This window comes from Sturnus vulgaris, chromosome 1, assembly GCF_052056855.1.
Source record: "Sturnus vulgaris isolate bStuVul1 chromosome 1, bStuVul1.hap1, whole genome shotgun sequence".
Classification (NCBI taxonomy): domain Eukaryota; kingdom Metazoa; phylum Chordata; class Aves; order Passeriformes; family Sturnidae; genus Sturnus; species Sturnus vulgaris.
Window position 1 is genome coordinate 13,153,018 of NC_142243.1, and position 25,440 is coordinate 13,178,457.

The 25,440-nt window shown below is 37.8% G+C and overlaps 1 protein-coding gene across 23 annotated transcripts in view; it reads right to left on the minus strand.

Moving 5' to 3' along the window:
• Positions 1 to 254: 254 nt before the first annotated feature.
• The window catches only part of CREM (cAMP responsive element modulator), a 35,090-nt gene continuing 9,904 nt past the window's right edge, over positions 255 to 25,440 (minus strand). For 3 of the 23 annotated variants that reach the window (XM_014892198.2, XM_088159497.1, XM_014892196.2), the window contains 6 exons: positions 22,285 to 22,431; positions 17,728 to 17,819; positions 17,441 to 17,586; positions 11,082 to 11,225; positions 3,057 to 3,213; positions 255 to 1,369 (listed from right to left, as the gene is read on the minus strand). In XM_014892198.2, the coding sequence (XP_014747684.1) occupies positions 1,225 to 1,369; positions 3,057 to 3,213; positions 11,082 to 11,225; positions 17,441 to 17,586; positions 17,728 to 17,819; positions 22,285 to 22,431 (831 nt within the window). In that variant the 3' untranslated portion in view covers positions 255 to 1,224. Of the gene's footprint in view, positions 1,370 to 3,056; positions 3,214 to 5,141; positions 5,275 to 7,523; positions 7,606 to 11,081; positions 11,226 to 17,440; positions 17,587 to 17,727; positions 17,820 to 22,284; positions 22,432 to 25,440 lie in introns of those variants that run through there. The other 20 variants (XM_088159514.1, XM_014892197.2, XM_088159532.1 and 17 more) reach the window with 13 other exon arrangements.

Genomic DNA, 25,440 nt, shown 5'->3' on the forward strand with positions numbered 1-25,440 from the left:
AGAATGTGAAGTATTCAGGAGAACATTTGAATTTTGATATATAGACCTCCAATGAAACAAATATTCTGCAGATTACAAAAAATTTAAGTAAATAGCAGCTGTAAAACAGAGAGCTTCCTACAGGTATTGACAATATATACTTTGCATCATGTCATGAGCTTAGGTGTGCTTTTTTCCCTTTGTCTTCTTTCAGATACTCATGGATTTTAAAGCATCTCAACCAGGTTTTTAAAGGAAATCAGACAGTACACAGGTTAAACAACATGGTTCTATTAAAAACTATCTTTAACCATGGCACTCAGTGACAGCAATACAATACTTTTCTCCACAAAGCAACTAATATAAAAATATGCCATAAAATCATCTGTAGACTAGTATGCTAGTACATACATATAATCATAACATTCTTTTATAAACTCTTTCCTGAGATACCTTGAGTTGTTTGATTTTCTTGTATTACTGGATGCATTATTTTTATGATTCATCTGAAACAATTGCAAAATATTTTGAATGTGCAGGACACTCAGTAACATGTAAAAAGTAGTATGTAAATATATGGCAAAGAAACATCTCTTAGAAATTATGCGCTTTTTTACTTTGTTATATTTTTTAACATTTGGCTCCTTGGGAGACAGAAGGATGGTGCATGAAAAACCTGAAAATAGAGCTATGAACTGACAAAAAGCAGGAAAGCATTCAGGAATGTTAAGAGTTGGAATATATTATAAATGACACAAAGAGAAAGCTGTAAGTCATGTTGGCTATGTATTGTCTTACAAAGCAACTGGACATATCTTAGTTCACAGTATAATAAATATTTTTACTAATCTGTTTTGGAAGAGCAAATGTCTTTTAGGGTTTCAAGCTCCTGTATAAGTTTCTTGTTCTGAACTTCTAGCACTGCAACACGACTCTCCAGACATTTAATGTATTCTTTCTTCCGACGGCGACATTCTTTAGCAGCTTCCCTGCAAAAAGCAGAAGTAAAAAGTGCAAACAAAAAAGCCATTTGCATGCCATTAGAAAGCTCAGCAGAGTATGGAGACTATGACAGAATTCCAAATTTTGGAATATCGCCCAAATCAGTCTGAAAATACTAAGCAAAACTGGGTTCCACAAGGGCCTCAAGTGTCTCTTTCTCAAGTTCATATGGCAATCTGTAGAATTGCTTCCTCTCATGCCTTGATTAAAGTTCATAATAAAGGAGGTCCAAATGAAAGACAGTTATTCTGCTTTATGACAATAAAGATCTTTGAGGGCCTTGAGTTCCTCAATGAGAGTCTTGTTTTGGTTTTCAAGCACAGCCACACGATTTTCAAGACATTTGACATATTCTTTCTTCTTTCTGCGACATTCTCTGGCAGCTTCCCTGGAACCAATACAAGGCAAATGACTACAGGAACAGCCACAATATGGCAAAGACTGGATAAATGCAATTACCTGCATTCCCTGTGGTTCCACAATAACAACAACCACCACCAACCACTGCTGGATTGCACAAACAAAACATTGGATAGCAGCCAAAAGCAGTAACATAGACAAAATATAATCCAAACCATCTAGAACTTGAAACACATCCAGCATCACCAAATACAAAGATGGAACCGATACACAGAAGAACTGAGAAAAACAGGGAGTAAATGATAATGTATTGACTTGAATTGTACTGAACATTAGGATGGAAAGCAGCATTTCTTCTTCCAGTCACATTCTACTTTGTGTGTTTATCAGGAGCATTGTCTTCTGCCATCAAAATCTTAAAACCAAACCCAGAGAATATACTTTCAGAAATCACAAACATAACACTACTCTCTTCAGATAAAAAACTAGATGCCAAGCTTACATGAAGATAAAAACTTACAGCATGTTGTAACAATGTACAGTACAATTAAAGTCCAAACAAATACAATTTATTAGCATTTCAGGACCAGCTGCCTCTGCACATTTCAAGCATATGAGTCTGTGGTTTTTGCTGCTGGCAAATGATAGCCTGAAGCCATTCCTGAAGGTCTGCTCAAAAGTCTCTTCCATTGGAACTAAATATAGAAGTGTTCAGAAGCATGTGACTAAACAAGCATTCAATTCCAGAAGAAACTTTAGAAGTACTGGGAATCCTCCTTTACCACCTTGGAATATGATAAACTATCAAATTTTGAGAGGCTAACATTCCAGCAAGTTAGGAGCTATAGCATAGGCACTAGTTTTAAAACTGAAGAGAGAAGAAACAAAAAGTAGGCACAACAATGCAGTGATCCTCACAAGTAATTTAAAATAAAGGACAGGCATGAGAGCAAAGCAATACCATTAATTCAATCATAAGACAAGTGGTTAAGCAGTGTATTAGAGATCTGCAGAGCAGACTATTTCTACTATTAATCTGCCAATGATAGAGGTGGCTACACATTTAAAAAAGACAGACTCCTCTAAGAATAACAAGAAGAATGCACAGAGAAAGACTGACATTTACAACATTCAGTCAAGTCCATGACAACTCATTAAAAAATACACAGCAACTTCACACAATATGCCTCACAAAATGACAGGGGCACTGCAAAGTATCTCATCCCAGCAGCCAAGTATTTAGGAAAGTCTGTAATTATCATTCCATCTTTGAATAAGTCCTCTTCACAGCATCATTAATGGACAGCTGCTAATGAGATTCTCAGCTATTTTCCTAACCAATTCTTTGCTGGGATGTTTTTAAATGAAAAATCTCCTACTGGTCATTTTATTGTCAGCAGTGGGAAAGGATGGGAAGTAAAATTCAATTAAAAGTATAACTCTACATCATCACAAAAATTATCTGATATTGATTTCTGAATCATCTAATATTTTCAAGTTAAAAATCCATGGGTAAAAGGGCAACTCTAATCTTCCAGAGTTAACAAGCAATACTCTATGCTAGAAGGACATGGGATGACTGACAAAGAATTTCCTGCCTTCCCTTCATCAATTACAGGCAGTGCTCATGACCTTAAAAAGAAAATGTCATTATAATGTCCACGGGGGAGGGGGGTGGTTTGCAACACTGACTACAAATTATGATATAGTCTTACCTGTTTTTCAAAAGTCTCAGCTCTCTCTTGCGTGTTGCCTCTTCTGCCATTTGCTGAGGGCTATGCAAAGTCCCTGGCGAGGCTGCCATAACCACTCCCTGAGGTAAGGTAGTAGTGGGAGTTCGAATCTGGTAAGCTGGCATGTCTCCAGTGGCAGCTGTATAAAAGAAACATATTTTACAATGTATGGCAAATAAAGAAGTATATGTGAAAATAACAGATTTCTGACAATGATTTATTCAGGATTCCAGATATGTAAATTATTTCACAGGTCTGTAATGACACAACTTCCACACTATAAAGTATCTGAATTCCTCTAGCATGTGGCCCCACTAGCCAGCCAGACTGAAAGCTTTTACATGGCTCTCGTCAGACAACATGGAGAAAGCAGTTTGAGAAACAGTTTACTTCCTGTTTGCACAATTCCACAAAAATAGCGTCCTGCTGTGGCAGCCACTGAGGCTTATATGCTACCCTGTTCTCCCTGTACAGGACCCAATTTGCTTCAGAAGACAACTTTCTTCTCCTTCCTTGTGACAGCAACACTACCAGGTTTACAGCCTCTCCTCTTCTTACAAAAGCAATATGGCAACCCTTGGGTAATGAGTGAGAGCTGCTGTTGCTACAATGAAAAGGAACAGACAAGTGCTCACGATGTACAGGCATTTGCTCCCTGGGCAAGAGGACCAGACATGGGATGCTGCAGCATTAGCAAGCAACAGGAGGCAGCAGAGGTTACACAGGAAGGGGTGGAGCTGCACAGTAAATCAGAGGGCAAAAGTTCAGATTCAGCTCCTGAGTTTAGCAGTTTTGTGCTCTCCCCAAGATAAATGCTGATCTGATGTGACTTGAAGCCAATACCTCTCTGACAGTCTCATGTCATTTCTTTGTTTCAGACATACTTGTCCCTACATGATGTACCTCAACCTAAAAACACTGGGGAAGTACTAAGTACTTGTATCTTGTCTGACAGAAAACAAAAGCAAACAAAAAATATATCCCTCTTTACATTTTAAACAAGTATTTATCTACTCTTTTCCATAAGTGTTTTATATTACGATAAAACAAAATTTCAAATTTTGTCATTAAAGCAATTGTATAAAGCTGATGTTTCAGAGGCTATTGTTACACTTGGTTTACACTTTAATTCTTTAAAGCATCATTCAAATAATGGAAAAACCTGTCTCACAGTTTAACCCCAGCCTGCAACTAAGCACCAACCACAGAGTCACTTGTTCACTCCACCCACACAGCTCCCCAGCTGAACAGGGTAAGAAAACGCATAAGTTGAGATGGGAACAGTTTGATGGAAATAAAATAATAAATGTAATGAAAGGGAAAACAACAAAAAGAAAGAGAAATAAGACCAAGAAAAATAACTGATGCAAATTAAAAACAATTGTTCACCACTCACCAACTGATGCCCAGCCTGTTGCTGAGCAGCAGGCCCCAGGCCAGCTTTCCCTACAGTTTATATGCTGAGCACAATGCCTTATGGTATGGAATATCCCTTTGGCCATCTGGGGTCAGCTGTTCTGGCTGTGATCCTTCACAGCTTTGGGAGCACTCCCAGCGTACTCACTGGCAGAGCATGAGAAGCTGCAAAGTCCTTGACTTAGTGCAAGTACTGCTGAGCAACAACCAAACAACGAATGTGCTACCAACATCTCTCTCATCCTAAAACCAAAACACAGCACTGTAGCAGCTGATAGGAAAAAATATTAACTCTATCCCAGCTGCCACTAGGACAACTTGGAAAAATAAAATGTAGACAAAAACATCTTGGGAAGGCTGACAGGTTGAGCAGTTAAGAAACATCTGTTAACTATAGGGAGTAAAAAATTAAACTATAGGGGGGAAAAAATAAAAAATGAAAATATAGCATTATTCTTACTATATTAATGCAAGTGCTCACTAATTCAAAACAAAAAAATTAGAATCAAGTTGTGTTTAGACTCCATTCCACAGCTATGTCCTGAAATTATTATCAGCTTAAACCCTGTGCACCTCCCCCCCGCCCCCCGCCAGGTCGTGCGGGTAAAAGTGTTTGTGGAATTACAAGATGAACTGGACCAGTGAACTGACCTGGATAATCCCCCGGGGATGTGAGAGAGAGGGAGGGAGAAATCAGCCCGGAACAGCCCTGTGAGCACTGACAGGCAGCTGCCATGAACACAGAGCTTGCTCATCTTGTACATCTACACAGGAATTAACCCTTTAAGTCCTCCACATTTCTAGCAGTCCCAGTCACGTCAACGGACTGATAGCTCACTAATTATAAAAATGTAATTTTAGCAACTCTTCAGGCTCACATTTATGCCGGCCGTATTACATCACATGCATCTTACAGACTCTCTGGTAAGAACTACCTTTTTCTATCTCACCACTAGGTATTAAAAGAGATGTTTCCCTTAGCTACCATGAATTAGAAATTCAAGTAAGATTTTGTAGATCAAGTCATGGAGAACACTCTACAACTCAGATAACCTCAGCCTGGCAAGACCAACTACTTTGTTTTCTGTGTCTGATTTATACTCAGATGGCAGCAAACAGGACTTACTGCAGCTTTTGTGCAGAGGACTCAGTGTGATCATGTACCTCCAGCAAGACTTAACAAAAGCAAGTCCCTATCTCAGCTGTGATCAGCAAACACCACTGGTAAGTATTCTAGTCTGAGCAGGTCCCTGTAGTGGCAGGCTCTGCCTGACAGTTGTCTCACTTATAAACCTGTCAGCACAGGAACACAGATAAATAACTATTCTGGTGGTACAAATCCAGACACCATTGCTTAGAAACAAGAAAGAGGCATAGGATAACACTGACAAAGTACCTTTTAGCTGTGCAGAAGTTTTATGATAGATCATTGCAAAAGATATTTCAAAGACTGAAAAATGTTTTGTATATTATCTCAAGACACTACAATGTAACTGATTTCCCCAGAAAAAGACGTTTGGAAAGATGAAACAGGCTTTAAACAGAGTGGGATATGCTTAATGTTTTTCAAAGTTATTCGAAGCCTAGTTATGTATCTATATTACAAAGAAGCACACCTTCCATTTCAGAATCTGAGACAAATGTCACACACATTTCATCCAGACCGACAAAATTCTGTGGCTGTTTCTAACGTGACACTTCACAAAGGTTTAATGCAATTCCTGAAGTACCAGAAGTAGAACTGAGAGTGTTAACAAAGCTACAAACCTGGAATTGGTGCATTTCCCTAACACATCGCCCCAGGCAATTTTTTTTCCTCCCTCCTTAAAATGCAAGGTAGTACGAAGTCACTGAAAACCTGAAGCTTTTAGTTGAGACTTACAAAACAGAAAATTTAAAAAGCCAAAAGACAAATAGTGAAAAAAAACCCCTCTGCATTAAAAAAAAAAAAATTAAAAAAGGAACCACCTCTTGGAAAAAGTAACTTGCCGAACACTAGAGAGCATCCCTGCCCTCGAGTTCTTTCAGTGACTACTCAGGAGAAAAAATACCCAATGTATTTGGACACCTATTCTCCCCCTCTGTGAGTCATAATGGTGGGACTTGATTATCAAAGGGTTTTTAACTTCACCACTAAACCGGCTACACAAGGGATGAATCATTATCCCTTTGAGCATTAAAAACATCGACCTGGAGAAGATATTTATCTGTGGATTAATGAAACAACGTGTGCCAGCACTGAGCAGCAGCACGTAGGAGCCGGCAGGGAAGTAGTTAATGTTACCGAGCTGCCGGAGGCAATTGACGAGGCAGAAAGGAACTGACTAAATCGCAGCATGACTTGGAGCTGACGTCAATGTGTATCTTGTTTGGAGTTTAACTTTTCCAGTTCCCTACTGCAACACGATTCCAGGAAATCTAATGACGTCAGCCTTTTGAACTCAATTAGCTGAGGAACAGACCATTTTAACAGTGGAGGAGAAAACAAGCAGGCGTTACAATACTTCAATTATTGCCCTCAAATTTGTTTCCATTCAGTGTTTTTCTTAATAATGGAAGCACAGGGTTGATTTACACTGCTGAAACAGTTTCTGTACAGCTAAGCTTAAGCCCATTACTATCAAATTTGTAGCGTCTATTGCTCAATAAAAAAGGCAGTTGTCATTTTTACAAAAGAAAAGCAATTGTAAACGCAGTAACATACATGACTATCATCACAATAAAGGAAAATGCAAAAGTAGACTGGTGGATTGTTTTCAGCAAAATCCTGCATCAAAAAATAAAGAACAGTTACTGAATCAATCTCTGAAAGAACTCATGCACTAGCAGTGATTTTTTGTTTTTTCCCTCAAACAGAACTGTTAAAATAGCCCTGGAATCCTACACTAAGTAGACAGAATTAGAAGTTATTTGTATGACTTTAGAGAGATGAAAGAATTACAGTAATAAGTTCAAAAGAAAATGTCACGAATATTAAGCAAACACTGCACAGACATAAAAACATACCATGTCAAAGGCTAACAAAATTGTTACCTGTTTCATCTCCTGTTACAGCCATGCTAACTTCTGCACACAGGATTCTGCTGCTCCTCTACCAGAGCTCAGCATGAACTGTTCCAAACTACCAAGCATGTGCAGGATTACAAGCAAGAGCACTGACATCACAATGACCTCACTTGCTTACCACTGTCATTAACATGCTCCATCACTGGAACAGCTCACTGAAACTGAAGCCTGAAGAATTCCTTTTCCAGTAAACCTGCTATTTTTTTTTCCTCTTCCATATTGCTATAATCCTAGCTTTGTTCTTTTTCCCTGAATTATTCATAAAGCTACAAAAAGCACTCACCACAAAGCAGGCTATTAAGAAAGACCTGAAAATTCACAGCACTGGCTGACAGAAATTAAAACATGGTTCTAGTATTCATGAATGAATCCAAATGATAAAGTCATGATTGGATAGAAAATAGGAAATTTAAAACAGACATGCAGTTGTTTTTATTGGCACAGTTCCACTAAAAGGCAGAGAACTCTGTTGGACAGACATGCAAGACAGGAAAGCTTAATAAGCTGTCACAAATAGGTAAATGAAAGGCTGGAGTTCCTTGCTTTGCAGGAAAACCCACAACTCACTCATTTAATTTCAGTTAAAAGCTTCAGAAATTTTTAAGGAACACTCCAAGAAAGTAAGTCAACCTAATGCCAGTGATTTCAGATGCTCTAACAAGCAGAACAGTAACTCTGGGTAAAGGCTACCTCTTCCCCCTTCTCTCCTTTTTCAAAATATGCCCAAGAGATCTGGTTCACTTAGTTTTAAAATATAAATTAAAACAAACAAACAAACAAACAAACAAAACCAACTCGGCTCCAAGAGAGTTACTCCTTATTTACATCAATGCAAATGAAATTAGTTTCAGACCAAGAGTCAAAGCACTGGTTTGTATGTAGGGCACAGCAAACTTCTAACAAACAAATTCAGACTGGTAATTTATCAACTGTGAAACTGTGCTAGATGGCAGCAGTGAAAGCATCGATGTTTGCATTGATGTTCTCTGTTTTACACTCTGTGTTTACAGGAGTGTTTTGTGATTACAGGACCACTTCAGGATCATATGTACAGAAGATCAGAACTAAAGCACAAGAAATTCAAGCCACAGATTGGAAGTATCACTAACAATATAATGAGAACACAGACAGATCCCAATAGAATGATTTTTTCTATAACTTTTCTATACTCATTTTCCCTAATAGTCAAACACTTCCTTCTTCAGCTTGCAAAAAAATCCTTAACCCTTAATGTATTAGGAAACTGCCCACACACTAGAACTGCCTCTTATTTTGTCTACAAATGTAAATTTGCAGCAAATACAATGTCACTCAGTTGGATCAATATATTTGACACTTCTATCCCTAGCATTTTTCCACACCACAGGTTACCAGAAAATACCAAGCACAAGGCTTATGTCATCTTATCCATTATTACATGAGATACATTAACAAATACTTTAGAAAAAAAATACCAATACATATGCTATCTGAAAGATTCTGAAACAGATTCTGAAACAGATCTTTTCTGCTTCCAGGTATTTGTTATATTATTTTCTTCTTCTATGATTAAGAAAAAAATTATATGCTACCTACCCCAAAATCATTATAAAAATACATATGTAAGTGGTAAGATTACTAAACAGAATAATTTTTCTATTATAATCTATGCTATCACAATATTAGGTGAAAAGTCAACTACAAAGTGTACATAAATGACAAATGTTCATAATCTGTATTCCAACAGACTTTCTAGCATAGACAAGATAACCTGTAGTAAGGACATTCAGACACTTGTCTATTCAACTTATTCTATTGTCTCACTCCATCATGATTAATTCAGGTTTGCTGCCTACATACAATTTTATTACTATAAACATCTTCAAGTGCTTTCCCTCTTTTTTGCTATAGAGGGTTTTTTCCCCTGAAGATTTTCTCATATCAATAGCATGTAGAATAAGTTGAAACCTTTTATGTTCTCATTGTCTCCAAGTTCATGCTCACTTACCGTTTGCTTTGTACTTTTCCCTGTATATGTTATGCTGCATTTTTCTTCTGTGTTAACAGCTATGAGGCTTAGTAAAGCACAGAGGAATAGAGAATTCCAGGAAAAACTTCTCTGAGCATGGACAGAGAACAAATGAATTTAGTTTAAAGCATCTGGATGCTTCTGGAAACATGATACAGAAGGTATTCAGTAACTGTCTCTGAATCCATTTTGAAAGTTTCCATCACAGGGAAAACACTTAATGGGCAATTCCATCTTGTGGAGCCCACTGCTGAGACTGAGTAGCTCTGTCAGAGAACAGCTCTGTAATGGAGAGTCTGTAAAGGAAAATCAGTCAAATGGAATTCCCAAGGACTGAAATGCTGCCAAATAAAATCCTCACATGCTGTACTTTTTCACAGACTTGGGAAGTTTTAGGAAGCAGCTGAGGAGTTATTCTTTCTGGCCCTGATGCCAAAGCCCTGAAGAATCAAAGCAATACCTATAAAAATACTACAGTCAACCTGGAGAGATGGAGGTGCCCTCTGATTTAAGGGATGTGTAGGCACACACATAGAAAAGGTATTAGACTCATAGTCAGAAAAACATGCAGTACTAGAGTGGGAAATTGGTTTGAGGGACAGCCAAATTTGGGTCTTAAGGCTTTGTTAAGAATGTATTCATAATAACATCTAGGGAAATTGTAACAATACTCTCTGAACAATAAAAACTAACATTTGGCTACGGTGTTTTCATCTTATAGTCTTAAAGCACTTGAAATGCTTCTGGAAAGTCTTGGGATGACAATGTATTTCAGCATTTATTTGATGACCCTCACCCACTCCATGAATAAATATCTGAATCCTTCCAAGTAGCTCTTCTCATGGCTTATTTCAGATAGCTGTTTTGGCTTAAGAAATTATTCATACAGCCTTCCCTCCCTACTTCTCTGTGTCAGTAAGTTGTTTTTTTTTTTTTTAATTCTTTATATTCTCCATAGCTATTAATTTAGTGTCTCTATAGATAAATTTCTCTCCCATTTTCAAAGGTTTTCATCACATCATGTGTGCACTTTATAGAACCTTCAAAGTGTTCCTCTGTGGGAAAACTAGCTTCAGTAAAGGATCTGCTTTCTGGTAACTGCAAGAACCATAAGTTGCAAGGAAATACTGCCCTAAACATACTGCACAATCTTCAGAATCTGTTTTATTAACATTAACTGCTGAAAAAACCTAATTAGTTTCATATATTAAATGATGCACACCTTCAGCATCTCTCTTCAATCTGTAAGAGTACCTTTAGTCCAATTAAACATGTCTGAAAATCTGGGCAAGAGAATCCAAAGGAGAAAGTGATGTTATACAGCTATTTCATTCTTTTTAACCAAGCATAGTAGTTGCCTCACTAAGCAGAGAACCTGAATTCTTTCCTAAGACTCCTTCATCTTACCATGAGTATTTTACTTAATAGAGCAATAATGTCAACACAAAATAAGAAACCTTTTAAGAAAAATTGTTTAATATGAAAAACAAAAAATGGAGTAGACTAGTAAAATATACCTTGAACAACGACTTGGCTTCCAGGAACAAAAAATTGTTGTGTGCCATCAGATGACTGTGCTGCATATTGTACAATGGTAGCACCTGGCTGAGGAGCTCCTGAATTTGTCACAGTCTGAATTGTACCACCTTGAGATATGGTAACTAAACAGAAAAACAAAACAAAACAAGGTAAGTTAGGCAATAGAAAGACATAACATATGATAAAAAACATGAAATAAAAATTGTCTTATAGGAGTCCTGGTCCTCTCCTTGCTTAAGGATCAATTGTACAATAAAACTTAGGCAATATCAATACTGATTTCCACAAATATAAAGCCTGTTGTATAGTATATGCCATACATATAAGATAAAAAGCAGTGTTCAACACATTTTATCTCTATGTTTCCAGAAATATTAACTCTACTAAAATAGTTTAAATATGGGGGGGGGGGGGGGGGAACAGTAGCTCCTAGCCATACAAAAGTGTTGTTTTAAATAGTAACATAGAAGTTAATTAAAAAAAAAAATCTTAAAAAAAGCTGCTTATCGACTCTCAGAAAACAAAAACCAGGACACCAAGACAAAGGAAGAGAAACAATCCTTTCCTAAGTCTAAGAAAAGGTTTAGCACATTTAACCAGGTAGTACACAGTTATACAGAGCCCAATACTCATGTAAAAAGAGAAACAGAACAAAGTGGGGTTCTTTCCTCAATGTAATAGCAATATTAAAAAAAAAAATATACTTTACCCATTAAAAAACATACTGCATTTTGTCATTATCAAGTATTTATAAAAATGCAATTCTCTAGAGATATTAATTGTATATTCCTTTTGAAATTAGTATTGCCTTTGTTAAACACAGAAATATCATTGAATCATAGAATGGCTTGAGTTGGAAGGGATCTCCAAGATCACCCAGCTTTAGCTCCCCTGCCATCTTCCACTAGATCATGCTGATCAGAGCTCCCCATCCAGCCTGGCCTTGAACACTCCCTGGGATGGGGCAGAAGTGTTCTTCCCCACTTCTTCTGGGCAACCTGTTCCAGTGTCTTGCCACCCACAAAGTGAAGATTTCATCCTAGTACCTAAATTAGGTCTATCCTCCCTGTTTAAGCCATTGCCCCTCACCCTATCACCACACTCCCTCCTGAAGAGTCCCTCCCTGTCTTTTCTGTAGGCCTCCTTTAAGAACTGGAAGGCTACGGCAAGGTCTCCCTAGAGCCTTCTTTTCTCAAGGCTAATCAATCCCAAACCTGCCAGCCTGTCTTTATAGGGAAGGCCTCCAGCCCCTGTTAATCTCCATGGCCCTCCTCTGGATCTGTTCAAGCAAGTCCATGTCTGTCTTGTGCTGGAAACTCAGAGCTGGATGCAGCACTCTACATGGGGTCTGACCAGAGAAGAGGGGCAGAATCGTGTCTCTCCATCTGCTGCCCACACTGCTTTGGATGCAGCCTAAGACCTGGCTGTCTTGCAAGCACACATTGCCAGCTCATACTCAGTGTTTCAGCCACCAGCACATCCAAGTCCTCTCAATCAATTGCCCAGCCTGTATCCACAATTAGGATTGTCACAACCTATACACAAGACCCTGCACTTGGCATTATCATGAACTTTCCTCTCTACTCTGTCACAGTCCCTTTGGATGGAATCCCTTCTCTCTATTGAGCTTTGAGTACCAACTGCACCATTTAGCCTGGTGTCACCTGGAAACTTTCTGAAGCTGCATTCAATCCCACCTTCCACATCTCCAGCCAAAGATACCAAATAATACTGATCCCAAACCAGATCTCTGCAGTACACCAGTCATCACTGGCCTCCACCTGAACATCAAGTATTGACTATAAGTCTTTGAGCCACTTCCTTATCTACCAAGTAATTCACCAGCCAAATCCACATCTCCTACAATAATAAGAACAGTCCCGAAACTTAGCTGAGAACCCAATCTCCAAGGAGTAAAAACTCCTTTCTCCCCAAAAGATATTTAAACTGTGAACATTGTATTTAAAGTGATCTGAGATGTTACAAAAGTTAGATATTAAAAAAATTTCAGGCTTGCCAAGTCCTCTGAATTCATTGTGAGATTACAGTATTTGATGACATTGTTGAAGGTTCAGCTCTGCTTATCTCAATACAGGATCTGTTAGATACTTATGTGAATTGTAGAGATTGCTACAATTTCAAATGTTGTGTTTTGACAATAGTAGGTTATTTCAAAAGCTCAACTTCAGATATAACCACTTGAAAGAGACTGAGATTGCCAAATCCCAACAGCTGAATTAGCTTCTTTTGGGGAAAACATGGAATTCTTCTCATGCTGAATTAAGTTCAGAGCCTTATCTGCAATACTGAAACAGGATTCAGCATGGACCTCCAGTCCTGCCCTTGGAATGAGGAGTATGTAAAATAGGGATTAGTTGGGTGCTGCACACAGCCTCTGTAAGGCATTGAGGAGAAGGGGAAGAGTGTGGCAGGGTGTAGAGTGCAAGATGTTTCAGTCTGGCCTCCAAAGCAGAAAGTGCCCCATTTTAGGGCAGGACAAAATAGAGAGAGAAGCAAGAAAAGTAAAGCATTGTATCCTCAACTCTTCACAAAGTCCAGGACAAGAGCAACAAGATTTGTCAATTCTACCTCCCATAGAAGTTAGAAAGAGCCAAATTCTGCCTCTCAGAGTTAGCATCAGGAATGGTACATCTATACCATCACAGAACCATACCATATAAACCCCAGTCAGTTTGGCTTCCTAAGCAGTAAAAAAGCATAAGCACAGATTGATACAAAACTCTTGGCTTCACAGTGAATCTGAGTAAATAACTGTCACAGCTGTCCTGCAATTATTCATTCAGATCCCAATCTAGTACTTTATAAACAAAAGTGAATTAACTCCAGTAACTGCCTTCATGGACTGGTAACTGCCATATTCCCAGAACAACACACTGCCTGCCCTCCCATTCACTGTCCTGATCTTAGCCACTGCACACACTTTGTTGTGCTGGAGCTCCACTGAAAACTGGGCCTTTTATGATGAGTACAGGACTTTCCTGGACAGCTGAATGTCATGCAGACAGATGGGTGCAAGTGGCATCTTCTCTTCCAGCTAGGAGTGAGGACAGTACTAATACCACCCTCTGAATATGATCATCAGCTCTAATCCAGAAAAAAAACGTAGATGTTTTCCCTTCCAAAACTGGAAATGGACCTAAACTTAGTCTTTCCCAAAAGATTTCTTAATTCTCCAATTGTTAAAATCTATTCTAGGACAGCAAGAAACTCAAACAGATAGAAAAAGATCTAATAATTTTCATCCCCTCTGCATTTTTTCATGCAGATCATAATGATATGCACAAGGAGGCAGGGGGATGGGGAGGCTCATTCACACACTCCAACTGGATGAACAACTCTTGCACATTAGACCACTACTGCAGGTGAACCATTTCTTTCAGCATTAAATAACCAACATGACAGAACTACAGCCAACAGAGAAGGTGTGTAGTCAGATGAGAACACAAGGTTCCTACATAAGACAGCACCTTGTGCAAAACTACTCATTTCCCTGACAGAAAGATCACACATATGTTGATGGAGGTAGCTGGCAAAGACATTTTATCTGGTCATGTCAGTCTGTCTGCTTCCATAAGCCAAAGCCAAGAAGCTCCAAGGAAAAAGATATTTGGAAACCATGGTAACATACCATTTTGGCTGGTGAAAAGTAAGTAGAGAACAGCCATGAATGCTGCTAATAGACAAAAATCCATTTGTTTCCCAGAAAAATTTACTTATCAAGTTCTTCCAAAAAGAATCATCCCAGACATCCAGACATAAACACACACTCAAAATGATCTTTTCAACTAAACTGCCCTTCCTTTGCAGGAACAGAAAGAAGAGTAGAGAAAAAAATGATACAGCAAATGTAGTAACATAACACCTCCTTTAAACCAAGGCACACTACAGATAGCCCCAGTGACACCACAAGGCCAGTTCTTCATTGCCTCGGACACTGCACAAGCTTTATGCATCAACTACTGGGTACCTGCACAGGAGAACCTGTGCAACCCATGCTGGCCAGGGAGAGAGGAATCCTCAGGCACAGCACACACAGGCAGAAGCACAGAGTTATTGACAGCAGACATAAAGATGAAGGAGATACATGGAGTCACCCTCTGCATCTTATCAGTCTAAAATCAACTCTATCAACTGGAAAAAGCAACTAAAATCAACTGGAGTTGCTACATTCCCACCCAGTGCTCCTGGTTTCAGCTGAGCAGTTCCTGAGGATCACAGGCAACCAACAAGATGGCTCAGAAATGCTTCAGATCTGTGCTTCATACATGTAAAGACTAGGGATCAACAGTCAAGCTCTCTTCAGCAAGTTTCAAATTAAGACCCCCTTTATTACAAGGAAATGACCATCCTTGCTACCACCTGGCCTAACTAGAATTAAAATACATAGACTTTGCTGAGACAAAAGATATTTTAACTTACAAAAATGAACTTTAAAAAAAAAAAATCAAACTAATGAACTAATAAATTCAGCAAGAAAATCTATTTCCAAGAAGAAAAACTCTCAAAACTAAGTTTTTGAGCCAAAACCAAGAGAGTCCATGAAGTCTGACATTGCATTTTGAAGCAATGCCCCATTATGATGAGAACCTTAATTATACAGCACATGTTTTAGGCTAAAACTATAACTTACTCAAAGAAAAAGCAGGAAAGAACAGAAATTTCCCAAACTTGGCTTATAGCCAAGTTTAAACTACGACACATGAGATTTAATTAAATTTTTGTAGATTCTGTTCTCACATTATCAGTGATGCTCTCTGTTTCTTACTTTTCGGAAATAAATGTCTGATTGAACAAGAAAGCAAAACCTTTGAATTTTGTCATTCACTTAAACACTTCCCTATCACTATTGTTTATGGGTGTGTTCAAATGAAAATATATGCCCCTAAGAATCAACTCCTGCAAGACATTGCAGTCAAAGTACAACTCTGGCTTTCCAGATAAACCTAAGCTCTAAAATTTCTTAGAAATCCTATAGGTTTACAGGCTCACTAGGTAATACACAGACATTGTAACACTTTTTTTAAGCCTTTGAATAGTAAATACATGTCTTCTTAATTAAACCTAAGCAAAATCAAAAATACAATTCAAAATTTGAAGCAAAATATTTAACTTTTCTTAGAACACAAGAACACATGCTAGATTCTGTACTGGATAGTTGTAATTTAGGAGGACCATATTCTTTTCCACAGAAAAGAACACTTCAGATGCTGGATATCACACAGCAAACATTTATTCATGTCTATAGCTTACAGAACGGGTAAGAAAAGCAGCCTAGGGGCACAATTACTTTCTATGCCAAAAGGATAGATACTACAAACAAATTCTATCTTCTCACCATTAATAATTAGTTTAGTTACATAAATTAAAAATAACTGAAGAATTCTAAAGGTGAGTAGAACACAACTAGAGCCATTCTATCCTCTTTTATATGCCACTGCAGCATTTTAATAGACTTCCTCTGTTTTCTCATCTCAGGAAAAAAACTCCACAACAGTTCTTACGCAATCTTCCTGTCATTATATCAAAGGAAAAACACCTGTGCTTTAGTGTGTCTGCTTATGAAAAGAAATGAAAAACCCCTACAAACTGTAGAAGTGAAGCTTCATAAAATACATAATTTTAAAAAGAGATGTTATTATAAAGTTTTCCAAGCTGATAACTGATTATCTGATTATGTCCAAAGAAGCCACAGGGTCTAAGTTATGCAACACTTCCACTATAAATACAGGAATAAAAATATCCAAAAGCAAATCTATGGAATAGATCTGTGAATATAACTTTTAACTTGCATTTGGATGATGTATCAAATGTTGGAAACCATTATTTAGGTTAATTCTGTGGTGAAAATGTAGATACTTAAAACTGGTGACAAAAAGACAGTTCTTTTAAGAAAGAAAATTTGAACTTAGAAGTAATTTCATACTCCGACCTTACATTTCAAAAAACTATACTTGCCATTTCATATAATGAATAGTACTAATACATAGCAAATCACAAGAATTTGAAACTGCAATTATTTGTATCATTAAACATTCACATAAAAGCGTCAACATTTTTCATTTCAGCTGAGCCTCATCCCCCACATTTTAATGCATAGAAGCTCTAGAAGGACTAAATCTAGCAGGCAACAAATACTACAAGAAAGAGACTAAAAGTCTATAACCCCCATGTTAGAAAAAATTAATAATGACTTAAAATACAGAAACCCTTACTCTTCTTCATCAAAATCAAACATCCCTGTTGCATTATGCAACTCCTACAAACAAAGCTGTGCTATGTATGTTCTGCATCATCACATAGTACATTTGCAACATACGGTATTGCCCTGTGTTAGTATGATACAGGCTGGTTGGCATGGCCATTGCAGAAATACCAGAGGGCGTTCCTTCATCTTCTGACTTCTCTTCTTCTTCAATCTTCGCTATTGCAGGAGCATCTGATGAGAGCTCATTCAAAATTTTTCTAAAAAAAGAACGTAAGTAATTTTATGTACTTGGTAATTCATACTCATAAGAAAATCAAGTAACTGACTTTTATCAGACAGTTTTGCTGTAATAAATAAGCTGCCTTTAAACCAGCAAAACCAAAATTAAAGGTCCTTACCGGTATGAAGGCCTTCTTGAAAGTATTTCCCTACGTTTTTGAGAATCAATTATCACTTCTGATTGTGCAGCTTCATCTGCAATCGATGCTACCTGTAATAGCAAAGTTCCTGAAATTCATAACTTAATTTTTAAAAAGTAGCAGCAGAGTAAAATATTTTTAAAATTCCTTCCACGTTCATATATGGGAAGTTTGTTGACTTATTTATCACTAATCATGTGATTTTGGACTACTTTTTCCAACACAAATCACAAATTCTGAGGTTACCCAGACATAGCCACTCAGATAACAGCTTCCATTTGAAAAATGAAAAAGTCAATGTAATCCAGGTTACTTTTTTGTGAATGACACTTAGAAAAAGTACTGGAAACAGATTTCTTTAAATATAAAAATATTATACAATTTAACTAGCTCTTAAAGTGAGGTCAAACATCTAAAATGCGTTAATGTGCCATAAATAATAGTATACAATATAAAAGTTTCTTCACACCACACCAAAGCTATTTAAAAAATAACTTTATTTACATATACACGTTTATTAGATTTACTAATACATTCATAAATACAAAGACATTGCTTAGCAATGTTGTATGAATTTTGGAAATGCCTGAGAAGTCAATTTTCTCAGACCTTTAGTATCTTCATATATTCATCGTCTCTTGAAATTACCCCAGACAACATTAAGGCCTAGGGCTGAATCACATTCTCAACCAGCACTTATCTTACTACACAAAACTCAAAGTCATTATTGAACAAGGAAAACACATTATTTTCTTGGATTCTTTTAACTACTCTATTATAGAACTATTGCTGTATTTAGATTTCCAAATTGAAACAGTGTGAAAATCTTTTTACATGAAGACAGACCAGACTGCAGTTTCAGATTAAGCACTTTGTTAAACTAACACTGAACAAACATGATGTAAGAGACCAGAAGACTTCAAGTGCTTGAACCAGCTGCAGTGGAAGCTCAGGGAATACAAGGAAGAATTCTAGAATTAATGCATCTGCCAGTCCTCTAGTGTTTGGTACTAGAAATAAAATCTGACTGACCTCAATAGAAAATGACTGTCTGGAAGGTCCTGAAAATTTATAGGCCTCGGTCACCTCAACACAAACCTGCAGAACTGCACCTTGAAGGAACTGTGGGTTATTGCAGAACAAAATTGTCCCTTCACTTGTTAATTTTATCACATTGCACTTCTGCATAAAAATACTTAATGCAGCCTCATTTTGCTGGGTAATATGCAACAAATAGCATTAGAACTTTATGTCTGCCACCTAGATAGTGAGAGTTACTTCTACATGTGTATAGATGTATAGTTCCAAACCAGACATCAGAGCTGACTGCAGAGATACAGGTGCTTCAAGAAGTTTGTATTCCTCCTTTCGCAGAAGAGACAAATGCTAAGCAGCAGAGAGAGATCCTGAAAGACATTTCCCTCCCAATGTCTTCAACAATCTCCTTATGGATCGACCTTCAAGCCTCTGGCATAATCCTTCTAAATAAACTAAGGTAGTATTGCACAGCCAAGAAAGAGCCTGGGCATCCTAACTCAAAACAGATTTTTCATTCTGCTTGGATCTGAGGATGGATCTGGCCAAGCTTGGGCCTATAAAAGATGGTGGTAACGCCTCTGTGTTAACATATTTAGGAAGGAATCAAAACAAAGCTTGATTTGTTTCAAACAAATCAAAACACAGTTTCAATTCTAGCCAGAAAAGAGGAGGAGGTGAGAACATGTGAGGGAAACAACATGGAGACACCAAGGCTAGTGAAGAAGGAGGAGAAGATGCTCCAAACGCTGGAGTCAAGATTGCCCTGCAGGCTGTGGTGATGACCATGGGGAAGCAGCTGTGCCCTTGCAGTCTGTGGGGATCCATGGATCATGCTGAGATCCATCTGCAGCCCGTGGGGATCCACAGCGGACACAGAGATCCATCCCCAGCCCATGGCGGAGGTGCCCATGCCAGAGGGGGCTGTGATCCAGTGGGAGACCCATGGAGAGACAGGGCTTGCTCCCAAGTTGGAACAGCCTGTCCTTGGAGGACTTCACCCCTTGGAAGAGTGAGCAGTTTTGGGAGGACTGCTGCTCAAGACATTGGAGCCACACTGGAGTAGTTAATGGAGAACTGTCTCCCATGGGAGGGACCCCACAGTCTCACTGGGGAACCACTTCTCTCCCTGTGCAGCAGAGGAAAATCCTGGGTGACAAACTGACCAAAACCCCCACACTTTGTCTCCCTGCACTGCCAGTGGGAAGGAGGGGCTGGGGGAAAAGAATTGTTTTTAAGGGCTTATTTTACTTCTCATTATCCTGCTCTGATTTAGTATTAAATTCGTTTTACATCTTTAAGTTGAGCCTGTTTTGCCCTTGGAGCGTTTTCTCCCGGTCCTCATCTCAACTCATGAACCCTTGGTTAAATTTTCTCTCCTCTGCCCAGCTGCAGCAGAGGAGGGGTGAGTGAACAGCTTCCGTGGGTGCCTGGCATTTGGCCAGTGTCAAACCACCACAATGTGGAAGAGAACATTTTCTGCAAGAAATTGCAAAAGCTTTAATTTTCATCACAACAAAGAGAGAAATGAACACTTCAGATCACTCTAACGGCAAACAACCATGTCCATAATGTTAACAAACAAACCGTTGTCATTTTTTTACTGGACATCATTCAGATTTCAAATTTACCTATTTCAACTTAATCTGCATTTGAAGAAATTTAACTTCAAATTCATGTTAAGTCTTTCCAAGGCCTGATACACTATAGGGGAGAGCAAGCAGTAAATCAAATAACAATTTAAATCTTCCTACAAATAAAACAACATTTAACAAAACAATAAGGAATGCTGTAAACGTTTTTTTTAATCTAAAAAGCAACAGCATTATGAGAAAAGCTTTCGAGCACTTTCCGGTTGAAAATGGCAGATGTTTCAGGGAGAGGTCATGCAAGCTTCAACATCAACCTTCAGCATACTTATTTCTTTTTTAAACTGATACAATTTCCCAAGTTCTCCACCATCTGGCAGAGAGAAGATAGCAAGTTAAAGCCAAATGATCTGGAGGAAATACCAGGTGGCAGGGTAGTGTACTGAAAAGGATCACAGAAGGGCTGAACACCCTCTGTAATGGAGTCTTCTACAGCAAGCCCTTTCTTATCCAGATGAAACCAAAGCAAAATCCTGGAACTAACTAGCTGGTATTGGGACAAAATTTTCCTTTTTCTACTCCTTTGGGAAAGGGTGGACAGCCAGAGCTCACTCAATACAACAAATAGTTGACTTCCACTCCCCTAAGATGACACAGCAGCAGCTGGCAAGAGACTCCTGAGATACTTCTCCTTCTGAGCTTTGAAAAAAATCCTCTTTGTATCTATGTCCTAACTACACTGACTAAAGGAAAAGCAGTGACAGAAACTGGGAATTAGTAATGTGCTTATTGAATGAAGGTTACTCAGGAAAATTACAGTTAGAAAGAATTCCAATAAAAAATGTATTCGAATACTCTGTTCTGACTTCAAGTTTGATCAAGTATTGACATCTACTGCACCTCTTTCAATAGTGATGTAGGATTTCAAAACCTTGAGGTGCCATCATCTACACCTACTGCTCAACAATAAAATATTCTTTATCTGATCACAGTTTTATTCTTTTTCTCAAATATAAATCATATATGTCTTTTTATTTAATACACTAGAAAGTTACTAAGAAGCCTCTAACATTAAAGATGGCTTCTCAAGACCAGCAATGCAAGGCTTTTCCTTATGTTGCAATAGCCACAGGTAAAATCCTTCCCTCATAACAGGGAAAAATCAATTGCATCTGCAAAAAGCAATCAGTTGACATTTACCAAACAGATTTTAATACAGCTAGAGCAGAGGCCTTCCTAGCTACAAGAAAAACACCAATGGGAGGCCTAGCAATTTTCAAAACATTCTCTCTTGCCTTTTCTACTTTTTAAAAACTCTGAAAAGTCTTACGCATTTTGCACTGATCCCTGTTTACCAGTTCCAGCAACTTTAAACGTGAACATTTGCCACATAAATGTTTGCTTTGAGGCTGCCCCTATTTTTGGTATCTACATATCCACATCAAGCAACACTGGATGCTCTAACAGGGTCTGATAGGGTCTAAAAACAAGGAACCACTTGATACAGTATGCTTACTTCTGCTATGTTCAGACCCTTTCCAATAATAAAATAGGAGATACTTGAAAATATCTGAGTTCATAGTCTCATTAGAAATATTATGTTCATAGAATTTAACAAAATGGACACACTGAAGTAAGGCCATGTTACGACAGAAATTTGCTATTGCGTAAGTTCAGACACAAGTTCCAAGACAGCTTCTTATAAGATAAACAGGAAGTATTAAGGAATTGCTACACAATGCTTGTAGAGTTGCTGCTGGTTGGATGTTTGCCACCCTTCCCCCTGCCTCTTCCTGTGCCATCTGAGTAAATCTTGCAGCATTGGTTGGAATGAAGAGAAACTGAAGATGGTTTGGGAAAAGAGTTATGAGATACCAAATATTCATGAAAATGTAACAATAAAAAAGCTAACCTGAACAGCTTGCATGTGTGGTGACTGAATGACTGAGGGCTGTGTGGCTTGAATGACACCCTGGACATGAACAGTTTGACCAGAAGGCAACTGCACTAGAGTTACAGCTGGAGATCCTCTTCCAGCACTGGAAGCAGCTACAGAAACCTGCAAAAATTATAATCATCATGTTTAAGTAAGATGCCTTAAGACTTCAGCAAATGCTTTTAGAAGTGATAACTAAAACAAACTGATTTTGTTGTCACATCTAAAATAGCTTAGCTGTATATAATTATCACACACAAAAATAAATTAGTTTTACTAGTTAAAGTTTGGCATGTACCATTCCAAATGGTCTGGAAAGCTTAAAACTGTACCCTAACAGTTTTAAGCCTAAACTGCAATTATTTGATTTTTTCCCTCCAGAGACTTCGTATTTTCTTTTCAACCAAAGAAAAAAAAAAACTAACAAACAAACAAACCAAAACCAACAACAACAACAACAACAAAACAAAAAAACCCCAACTCTCAGCTATCACACACCAAATCTGCTGTTGCTAGCATGAAGGTTAGGAAGAACCCCCAGAAGCACAACAAAACCTAAAAATGCAGATTCACTGGAGTGGAATGTCCCTGACACAACAAAAAGGGCAGAATGTTCTTAGGAAAAAAAAAAACAACCTAGAACTGCTTTAGTTTTGCTCTGCTTATTATGTAAGAAGTTATGCTTTTTGGATGGATATCTCAAGAGACATAAGAATTTTTCAGATAGTGAAAAGTCACCCAGTTAAATAAAACCATACAAGGATTTGTAAATTGATTTAGTTTAACACACTCCTGTTACATATATAATTATATATATCAAGAAAAAGAGAGCTGGAGTATATCAGTGCTTCAAAACAACAACAAAAAGAAAGAATAGCTGAATCTTTTCTAAGCCTAGCACAGCCACAGAACAGCTTTCCCCAGCCTGTGGCTCTCAACCCTCAGTGCTGAGGATGAAGGGGTTGAGAAACAGCTTAAGACCTGTGGGCTAAGAAATAGTTCCATATTTCTTCTGTTACTGTTAAATCTATTAACAGAAACAAATAGTGATGCAAAGGGAAAACACTACAATTCATCTCAATTTGTGTGAGGAAACATCTCTAAACTCAGAAAAGACAATGATAAACATAAAGCACATAATAAAAAGAAGTACTGTGTTTTGCAATTAAACTGCATTGAAAAGTCTTATTTCTATATTCTGTACATTCAACACAGACTCAAATATAAAACTCTGTTATTATTCCCTTCCTAGCTTTGTTCTCAGCTCCAAAGGCATCTGGCATGAGTAGTAAATGTAAAATGAGATAAGAGTAAGAAGAAAAACATGAAAAATGCTGAATATTTAAAAAAAAAAAGTTAAAGAAACTTTTGTAATTTTTATGTATTTTCACTGAAGTGTTTTTTTAAATCCAAATATAAATGCAGTTTTCATTCCTGATTCATACGATATTGCTTGCCTAGGAAATAATCCCATCTTGAAGCAAGTGAAAAATTTTAACTACTATTAAGATGCACTGCTATCAAAAAGTCCTAACGTTGGTTCAAATTACCTCGAAGAAACAACGTTTCTAGGAAACAAAGCCAGGATCTTGTCAACATTCACTATTCAATTGTTCAATGTTATAGGAAACCGAACCGCTTTTCACAAAACAGAACAATTGAGGGCATTTTTAACCCTGAAATGAGTTCCTTAAATGGCATGAAATGCTAACAGGGAAATTGGACATACAAACCTTCTTCCCAACCCATTCAACAAATGTTATGAGAAATTTATCAGAAATAGATATTTGAGATTAGGCTCTAGAAAGCCATAAAGATCTGAAGCCTATGATCTATTTTGTGGAAAAGCTTACACCCTAAACCCAAGCTTCAAGAAGTGATCACAGAGCAGTCTAAATGTTTACAAAGCACGCTAACTTTTCAAAACATTATAAAGGCAGCTTCACCAAACCTTTCCACTTACTGCTCTCTTTGTGAGAATTGCAACTTCTACAATTCTCAACAATACTCAGTGGGTCAGAAAGAACTTTCGAGTACAACAGCCACATAACAGTAAAAGGTGAACAGTTTAAAAGTTTCCTTTGGGTACACAATGGGTCAGTCACACATAATCAGGAAATAATCCAGTACTTGAGATTAAGAAACTACATTCATTTTAAAGCTCCTTATTCAGTATAACCCCACAGGAAAAAAAAAAAAAAAAAAAAAAAAACCAAAACAAAAAACCCCTCACTCAGCTAATACTCTTTTGGACAGTTTACAACATAACATAGCAGGAGAAATTGTTTTCTTCCATTAATTCAGATAAGAGATTAAATGAAGGGGGTAAATGCTAATGGAAGAGGAGATAGTAGTAGTATAAAATTTTCAAGGTTCATATTCTGCATCACTTTTATAGATATTGGAAATTATTATTAGAATATTCATTCCGATTTCCTTTTACAGTTTTTAAGCTGAACATTCCTGTATCAGCTGAAATACTAGAACGTTTTTGGGCTTTCATGCATAAATCCTGACTGAAACAGACTTGGCAAAGAAATTTCTTTCTGACATCAGTGATGAGCAGTGCTACCTTTAACATCATTACTTCAAGGACAGTTGTCTGGCACAGTAACTGAAAACAATCCACAGAAGCAACCCAGAAACACAGAGGCTGAGGGGAAGCTTAGCACATTCTACAGGTTCTATGCTCCTAGGCATGCAACAGTCATGTCCAATAGCTTCAAAAAATATCAACCATGCAACCACAATAGCAGTACGGTCCCATATTTCAGGTATTTGGAAATGTAAGTGCTTCCTCTTCTACATGAGGAGAGAAAAGTAGCCAGCAAGAATGATCAGGTACAACCTTCCTACTGAGACACACTCTCTTGCAGAGAAAGAGGCTGCCCACCATTTATCTGACTTCAAGATACATGGTATAGCTGAACAGTTATCCTGGGGATCCTGTGAATGTCAGATATCCTTTCTCTGCTAAGTACTAGAGAGGTTACCTTCACATTCAACCCCTCATACCTCCAACACTGGCAAATGAAGAACACAGGACACAGGCCTATTTGATTTCTGCCCCTGCTGTAGACTCTAAATACTACAAGGACTCTAGAAGTGAAGTGAAAATTAATTCTGGAAAAG